This window comes from Colossoma macropomum, unplaced genomic scaffold (assembly GCF_904425465.1).
Source record: "Colossoma macropomum unplaced genomic scaffold, Colossoma_macropomum, whole genome shotgun sequence".
Classification (NCBI taxonomy): domain Eukaryota; kingdom Metazoa; phylum Chordata; class Actinopteri; order Characiformes; family Serrasalmidae; genus Colossoma; species Colossoma macropomum.
The window spans coordinates 450,306-459,252 of NW_023495312.1; the positions used below are offsets into that span (position 1 = coordinate 450,306).

At 41.9% G+C, this 8,947-nt stretch overlaps 1 protein-coding gene across 1 annotated transcript; it reads right to left on the bottom strand.

The window, feature by feature from the left end:
- Positions 1 to 10: 10 nt before the first annotated feature.
- pnp5a (purine nucleoside phosphorylase 5a) lies at positions 11 to 5,569 on the bottom strand. Its single transcript, XM_036562103.1, has 6 exons — positions 5,332 to 5,569; positions 3,095 to 3,264; positions 2,451 to 2,554; positions 1,996 to 2,171; positions 1,342 to 1,532; positions 11 to 742 (listed from the first exon to the last, which is right to left on the bottom strand). The coding sequence occupies exons 1-6, from the start codon at positions 5,352 to 5,354 to the stop codon at positions 525 to 527; spliced, it is 882 nt and encodes a 293-aa protein (XP_036417996.1). The 5' UTR covers positions 5,355 to 5,569; the 3' UTR covers positions 11 to 524.
- Between the last annotated feature and the right edge of the window lie 3,378 nt (positions 5,570 to 8,947).

Sequence of the window (8,947 nt, forward strand, 5' to 3'; positions counted from 1 at the left end):
GAGGCGCAGATAATAAATAAGTAACTTTAGTAATAATGTTAGATAAAAAGAGACAAGTAATAGACAAATGATCCATGACATACTGTACATTTTAGGACAATGACCAACAATCAACAATTTACAACCAATTCTCACATTTAAATCAGGACATGTACATAAAAAGATCAGTAACAATAAGACACATTTACATCATTTTTACAGCCTGGCATTTGGTGTTGCCTGGTAAGGGAATGTACATTAATCTCTATTGGCCAGAGCTGTTGCCTCTAGGTAGTGTTGCAGAGCAATTGAACACCACACTCATACCGAAACATGCTGCAATGGACTAAACGTAGAAAAGAAACGGACATGATTTTCTTGCACTACCTAATGGCCATAATGACTTAGCTATTATTGTCTGAATGTTCCACAGCACTGTAGCCTCCTGTCCAAAGAAGTGCTGCTCTGATCTCTGATCAGCTCAGCTATACTTTGCTTTGGCATTTAGAGGACACATTTTAGAGTTCAGCTGACCTGACTGGAATTTAAGAGTAGTTATTGTTGTACTCTATGCGAGTGACCATGGTGGACACAAGCCTCTCCAGCTGCTCCGCCCTCCGTTTGCCTGTCTGGAGAACTTCTTCGTGATTGGCTTTCTCCTCGCTGTCGTAGTCCATCACTGCCTGATTGGTTATCAGGGACAGGGCAAATACCCGCATGCCACAGTGACGAGCCACAATGACCTCATGAACTGTGCTCATCCCTGATGGAGCAAAGCAGAGACAATTAAGTACTTGATGTGATGAAGTGTATGAAGAATAGTGAGTGTTGTACATAAGATTGATTTGGTCACAGATACGTGTATAAAAAGTTATTGTAAAATGATGCCAGTATTCAATAGGTTTCAAATAACTAGTAAGAAGCAGGTTTGTGTATCTAATATGAGCCAGAAGCAGATATAGACCTGCAGTTTCAGGGCACGATGTGGCTTTAGATTTGCATCCACTAGTGTTGTGTAATATGTATAATGTGTAATATTCGAGTCATTCCTATGCATTTCAGGGTTTATTTATCAGTATTTAAGAGTAGTATTTTTCATCATGATTTACAAGCAAAAGTTAAAATCATTAATTATTAAGTTAGCAACCCTGGCTTAATTTGTCAGCTAAGAGCCTTAGCTTCAAATGACTATCCCTAGTAGTCATAACCTCAACCCTTACTGCAGGGGCTACAAACCTAAAACCGCTGCATGCCCTGAAAATTTAGGTCTAGAATTGCTGCTGGCTCTCTGGGTCTGTAAACGGAGGAAGAAAACACTTCATTAATTGCATTCTGTCCACTACCACAGAGTGAGATTCTCACCAACGGCGTCAGCTCCGAGTTTGTGTAGCATGCGACACTCTGCGATGGTCTCAAACGAAGGTCCCCCGAGAACACAATATACTCCCTCTCTGAGGAAGTCCTTGTAACCCAGCTCAGTACCCACATCCATGGCCAACTGCTGCAGCTCCCGGTCGTATGCGTCAGACATACAGGGGAACCGCACGCCAAACCTGGAGAAGAAAAATGCTTTATTTTTAAAAAACAAAGTGCCTGATGCAGAGGTTCAGAATGCAGTAAACCTTTGTTGACCTAATTGCTTATTCCAGCAGGTGTGACACTTTTTGTAATGTTGGGTAGCGTTAGAGTAGCACTAAATTTGCATAAGGAGACTGCAATAAAATCTGTATATTGTAAAATAAACATTTGCTTAAATGGTACCACTGATTTAGTTATTACACTTGGTTACATGTCAAACAGTTTTTGATGGCAGTGACAAATCCTGACCTACTCATTCATTCAAACAGGTGTAAAAGGTTTTGCAATACAGAGTGACTTATTAAATTATTTTTAAAGGAATAGCACTGATCTTGCATAAGAAGAGTCCTGCATTAAAAGACTCAGGGTACTGTAAAAGTTGAAAAAATTTTGGAGAATAGCTTGTGAGACATTCTGTGTTTTAATGGGTCCACACACCTTTCATCGTTAGGCCCAGCCAGTGGGTTGTTGCCAGCAAATCCAGGCATGTTTAGATGGTCTTTGATGATCATGATGTCTCCCACCTTGTAGTCCTGATTCAAGCCTCCTGCAGCATTGGTGAGGATCACAGTCTCCACACCCATCAGCTTAAATATCCGCATGGGGAGTGTGATCTAGAACAGGACCAGATACATTATACTAAACATGTGAAGAGAGGTTTAGAACAGCACTAGCTACTCTTAAAAATAAGCAATACAATTTTGTTTGGCCAATGATGTGAAACATTTGCATAGATGTTTTGCCTTCTAGGCTGTATAGTGGAGTCACACAGTCTGAGAAACATGAATGCTACTTTAGAAGAGATATCAGAAGTTGATACACTATACTGAGGATCTGTAGGTATAACTGGGACTTCTAAGTTCAAGAATGGGAATATAATGGGATGTTTGTACCTTTTGGATGGGATATCCTTCATAGAGATGGAACCGTCCTTGCATGCACACGCATGGTCTCCCTTTCAGTGTCCCAAACACCAGACGCCCAGCATGACCATGCACTGTTATGAATGAATGGAAGAATGAATGAGCGAGCAAGCTCCCATTTAAGAGGACACAAAAGGTGCTACAGTAACAAAATAGGCATGATGATATCAAAATTATATTGGTATTGTCAGAATATTGTTTAGAACAATATTGGCATGATGGATGCTTAGATGTCACTCATATTTTAAACAAATATTTGATGATGCATTTATTGTACTCAAGAAGAACAGAATGTTTAGTGCAGAACTTCAGAAGAGCACTTTGTTACTGCATTTATAACCCTACCAAAACAAATGTTATGCTTTTCTGTACTGTTAAATAATAAAACAGGTCAGCTGGAAGATCTTAACTTCAGCTGTTGTGACTTTTGGCTTATCTGGCTCGCTCAAAACTGCTTTGTGAAATTCTCCACTGGGACAGAGTGAAGCACAAACACCAGTCACAGCCATAGGTCACCAAGCAGTAAATGAACAGCTGCTAAATAAATGGTCAGACTAAAACCAATCAAACACTGCTGATTATTCTAAAAATGGAGAATGTATATACACACTAACCTGTGCTCTGGGGAAAGTTGGGGATATCTCTGTAGTTGAAGGCCACTTGGTCTTTCAGCAAATCAGCAAGTCCTCCAAGGCCTGAGCCACAAACAATGCCCACCAGGGGGTGCACTGCGGTCTGAGCAAGCAGCCAGTCAGCTGTAGCCCTGCACTCCTCGTAACTGTACCTGCACAGAAAGAGAAGGGCAAGGGTGTGTAATTGACCAAGAGCTCACATGTCAAAATGTGTAACTAATCCAACACACGTTTCTAATGAAACCTCAGAAATGCACAGCCTGTGTAGGCCTGCATACAGTCAGGCCTTTCTCTGCCTCACCCACGCATGGATATTTGTGTAGTGATGTGATTTTCCACATTTTTCAAGTCACAGCTGAGTCCTGCACCCCGACCAGAAAGGTCAGACAGACACCTGACCACTCTAAAGCATATAAATGTACACATACTCCCCACCTACCCACAACATGCCTCATTAACACAATATGAAGCATAATCTAGTGTAAACAGTCACTCCCATCTATATGTCCAAAACTTTGTAGATACTTTATCCTTTTCTTCTGATATCAAGGGTACTGATAGGGAATTTGTGCCCCCTTTCCTGCAGCCTCTACTCTTCTGGGAATGATTTGCACTAGATGTTGGAACATTGCTGTGAGGATTTGATCGCATTCAGGCACAAGAGCATTAGTGAGGTCAGGTATTGATGTTGAAGGATTAGTTCTGGATCACTCTAATTCATCCCAAAAGTATTGGATGGAGCTCCATCACTCCAGAGAATGAAGTTCCACTACTCCAAAGCCCAATGCTGAGGGGCTTTATACCCCTCTAGCCATTGCTGGGCACTGGGCATGATTAGGCTTATAAGGAAGACTGCTACAGAGTGACTCATTCTACTGGCAATGCTTTTCTATGGAGATTATACAAGGTGCATGCCTGAAATCAAACGCTTGTGTCAGACATGGGTGCAGTTTAAATTGGCTGACTTCACTAGTTAGAAGGGACGTCGGAATACATACAGTGTATCTGCATGTCACAACCAATAAAATATCCCAGAAACATGCGACCATTCTGAAACCTGATCCAGTCTGCACCATCAACTCTCCTTTCTCAGTTATTTAGGGCAAGAGCCTCCTCATGCTGACGGACCAAAATAAACTGCCTACAGCCTAATGAGGATGCAATACTGCATGTGTGGCATTGGTACCTTATTATAGTTTTCTTAAAATAACCCTTATAAATCACACTGAAAGTCAAAACTGACTACAGAAGAGACTGAATTTGCAAAGAACAATGGAGCACTGTCAGAAAGAAGGATACTGTACAGAAGAGGTGAGGTACTCTGGTCCTGGAGGGCTAGATTCCTGCATGGTTAGGCAATTTTTCTTCTCCAACACATCTGACTCCTCAGGACCATCATGCTGGACACTTGCCCCCCATCCACCCCACCCCACTTCACTCCACTCCACTGTAGAGAAACTTACTGAGTCAGAGTTGCAGTTGTGATGGGAACCAGACGTCTGAAGAGTTTAATACCTCTGAAAGCTACATCACAAATTTATTGCATGGAATGATTATGAAATGCTGCCTGATGTCTGAGAGATTGCTTTACGGTAGTTTTGAGATGAGATTCTGGCCTTAGATGTAATTTTTAAAACTTATTCATGGAGGAGAGGTACATGCAGGATGTTGTATGGCAATATAGTCCCCAAAGAATTTTTTTCCAGATTTTTCACCATTTTACCATCTTTAACATTACATGTAAAAACTGAGAAGACACGTGTAGGTTCACTGGTGGTTTTGTATAGAAAATAAAATGACTAATTGTGTTGTAGACGTTGCTTTTCTGGTTCCTATCACCACCACTGTGTTACGTTTCTCTACAGTGAGCCATTTCACACCAAACCACTCTGAATGACTTTGTTTACGTCTCAGTGACTGGATTATGCTAAAATTTTGAAAAATCGGTGGAATTCCCCTTTAACTGAATACGAATTATACTGGAAGATATTCTCACGATTGCACACATGTATATATAGGTTATACACGTCACTTCCAGAAGCCAGACAGCGCGAGCCTCGCCACGTGCCCCAAAACTTCCAGCACAACTGAGGCAACAAAAGTGAAAGCAGCGCCTCAGTGAATAACGGAATGAATGAGTGAACGAATGAACGAATGAAATACTGTTAAAGTACTATAAAGTAAAGACTCTGAGCACTCAGACAGAGTGAGTTTCTTACCCAGTACTGCCTTCTGGAAACATCTCTCAGTTTGTCCGTTCACAGGAAAGTAACAGCACTGTGGATGTGACAGCAGCCCTCAGTGAAAGCTCACTGACCCAAACGACGAATTAAACGATTTAAAACTGAAAGAAAACGGAGAAGAAACCCAAACTGAAGCTGAACTGTCCGGTTAAGAGACGCTTCACAGCTGAACTCTGTCGTATTGCTTATGAAATCCTTAAATGAGTCTCAACGCCGGTATATTTATATCCAGCCACTGGCCCCGCCCCATATCAGTGACGCTATTGCACGCGCACACCGTAACACCTCCTGACGTAAAGCATCCGGCGGTGGTGGGCAAATCTGGGGTGTGTGTGTGGGGATTAAAAGAACATCTGATCTGAGTTGAAGTTGTACTTTTCACACTGATTTGAGACCAGATGTGCTGTTCCGAGAACAGTGAGTGGATGAGGGAGCTGCACCCAGATCAGCAGAAAGAAGAGCCCACCTGACAGTTTTGGGTGACCAACCTACAGGTCATGGGAGCGTGTGAAAGAGCGCGATACACACAATGTCCTATTTTCACCTGGACAAAAATATTTTGCCTGAGTGTTTTTGGTGGACGTCATGTCCCATGTGGACACAACACCAGGTCCACGAGTGGGACCACGGGACTCAGTGAGTGGATTACAATTACTGGCGAATATAATTAATGAAGCAGCACATGTGACCAGCTTTTACTATACCAGTTAAACTTTATCACATGGGTTTTGTGATTTGTTTCCAAGCCCCAATACGGCACACCATGCAGAATGACACAGAAAAGGATGGTTTCATGTTTCTTGCCAAAACCAGTTGAAGTTCTGACGTCCTGACCATTTTGGCCAATGATAACAAGCCATATAAGGGCATAGAGGAAAATGTGGGAAAGAAAATGTTTTAAAGGCTTATATAATTATGACCTATATTTGCTACTGGCTCTTATTTATGTCACTGTTATGGTAGCCTGAGAATATTTAGATAAGTAGAATAGCCAAAACAGTGTAATTTATGGGGGTTAGGAAATTCAAGTTTATAAATGAGAAGAAAATATCAGTCAGTCTGTTTTACCTCTCATACATCTATAGCTTGTCCAGCTTCAGTCTGGAACATGACAGACGTGAGCCACATTTACACTAATACAGCGTGCTATTTTGAGCTTATTGTCTAAACTTTGGACATCCCTGATTCTCTGGAGTCAAAGGCCACAACCCTTTTCACCTTTTGCCTCCTAATACATGTTACATATGGGAAAGAATCCTGTCTGACTTCTCATGAACATCTATCTTCTTACACGACTCTATATCCTCTCATAATACTCTGTCAGCCAAAAATCACCTTTAAAATTAGGACACTTATTACATCATAATACATTGCATTTGTACATACAGTGTATTGTGATATACACCGATCAGGCATAACATTATGACAACCTTCTTTGTGCACTTTGTAGTTCTACAATTACAGACTGTAGTTCATCTGTTTCTCTGCATACTTTGTTAGCCCCCTTTCACCCTGTTCTTCAGTGGTCAGGACCCACATGGACCACCACAGAGCAGGTACTATTTGAGTGATGGGTCATTCTCGGTACTGTAGTAACACTGACGTGGTGGTAGTGTGTTAGTGTGTGTTGCGCTGGTCTGAGTTGGTCAGACACAGCAGTGCTGCTGGAGTTTTTAAACACCTCAGTGTCACTGCTGGACTGAGAATAGTCCACCAACCAAAAACATCCAGCCAACAGCGTCCTGTGGGCAGCGTCCTATGACCACAGATGAAGGACTAGAGGATGACCAACACATACTGTGCAGCAGCAGATGAGCTATCATCTCTGACTTTACATCTACAAGGTGGACTGACAAGGTAGGAGTGTCTAATAGAGTGGACAGTGAGTGGACACAGTGTTTAAGAACTCCAGCAGCACTGCTGTGACTGATCCACTCATACCAGCACAACACACACTAACACACCACCATCATGTCAGTGTTACTGCAGTGCTGAGAATGATCCACCACCCAAATAGTACCTGCTCTGTGGGGGTCCATGGGGGTCGACCGCTGAAGAACAGGGTAAAAGGGGGCTAATAAAGTATGCAGAGAAACAGGTGGACTACAGTCTGTAATTGTAGAACTACAAAGTGCATCTATATAGTAAGTGGAGCTGATAAAATGGACAATGAGTGTAGAAACAAGGAGGTGGTCATAATGTTATGCCTGATCGGTGTAATTTGGATTATCTGGAAGTGTGATGTCATCTTTCTGGTCACATGGGTGATCTCATAATATTTAATCAGTCAAAATATACCTTTTAAATTTGGACCGTCATTAAAATTGGACTGTTATTTCATTACAGTGCATTCAATTTGTACTGTTACAAAAATGATGATTGAACACTACACTGACGCAAGTCTTGTTCAGAATAAATGTGTGCAGACAGGTATCTTACATGAATATCTGTATAGCTTTGCTGCTCTGTGCACTGTGCGCTAAACAAAACCACTCTCAGTACCTGCCCGTTCTTGTGCTTCACGTCATTTGCGACAGCACACATGACCTAGTAGACATGATAAGCGCAATATTTACAAACACAGTGTGTGTCCTCCTCGCTGGAGGCTCTTACTTATCGCCTGATGTTGTTTTGTGGTTGAATTCTTCTAGAATGTTTTTCTACAGCCAAGGCCAAGCTGTGGGGAACAGGTCAGCACCCTGATATTGTGTGAAAATCAGTCACTCTGCTCCAGAAAGGTTTTTTGTAGAACTCGCCAACGCCTACAGCCTGTCCAATGGGGAGAATGGGACGGGCTGTGATGTCACAAGTTTGTCTTTTCCTTTGGAGATTACGGATCAATAAAAATCAATAAAAACTGTTTCCAGTGTGACTAAGCTTCTTGTGCAACCCTAACCACCCTCCCCCTTTCTCAGTAGCACTTAGTTATAGGGGACAACACTCTTTACTTTTATGACTACTGCACAAGGCAAACATTGTGTATTCAGCATGTAGTGTGTGTGTGTGTTTGGTCTGCTGGTGAGGGGCAAGCTCCTGACCCAGGCTGAGAGTGTTTGTATTACATTTTGTATCCCAATCACAGCAGTAGTAGAGTGATGCATGACAGTATTTCAAAAGACCTGAAATGCTGGAAATGTGATGCCATCAGCTGTGTGATTTTATCTAACGATTTCATTGTGATGTGTTTTCACTGTACATCATGTACTGGAGGACAGTCACGCAAAATCTGAGCAGGTGGGAGCCCCTGCACGTACTATGCTACTATAAAGTGATTTTCCTGGCATTCTTAAACACTGAATGATGTTGGAAACAAAAACAAAAAATTGACCACTGCTGCTTTTAAACCCCTTAAAATTCCAGGCCTATTACTTACTAAGGCTTATTATTCAGTAACTACAGGGACTTCAAAGCAAACTGGCTGAGCTGTTCTTAGGTTGTAGAAGTTTATAGGGAAAGAAAGGTGAGCCATGGCCATATAAGGGGTTAAACGAGAGGAGGATAAGGAAAATTTACTCAAATGTCCTGAACATTTGGAGCACAAAATTTGACTGCTAAATAGAATTAATAGAGGAAATCATGGCCAGTGCTGCAT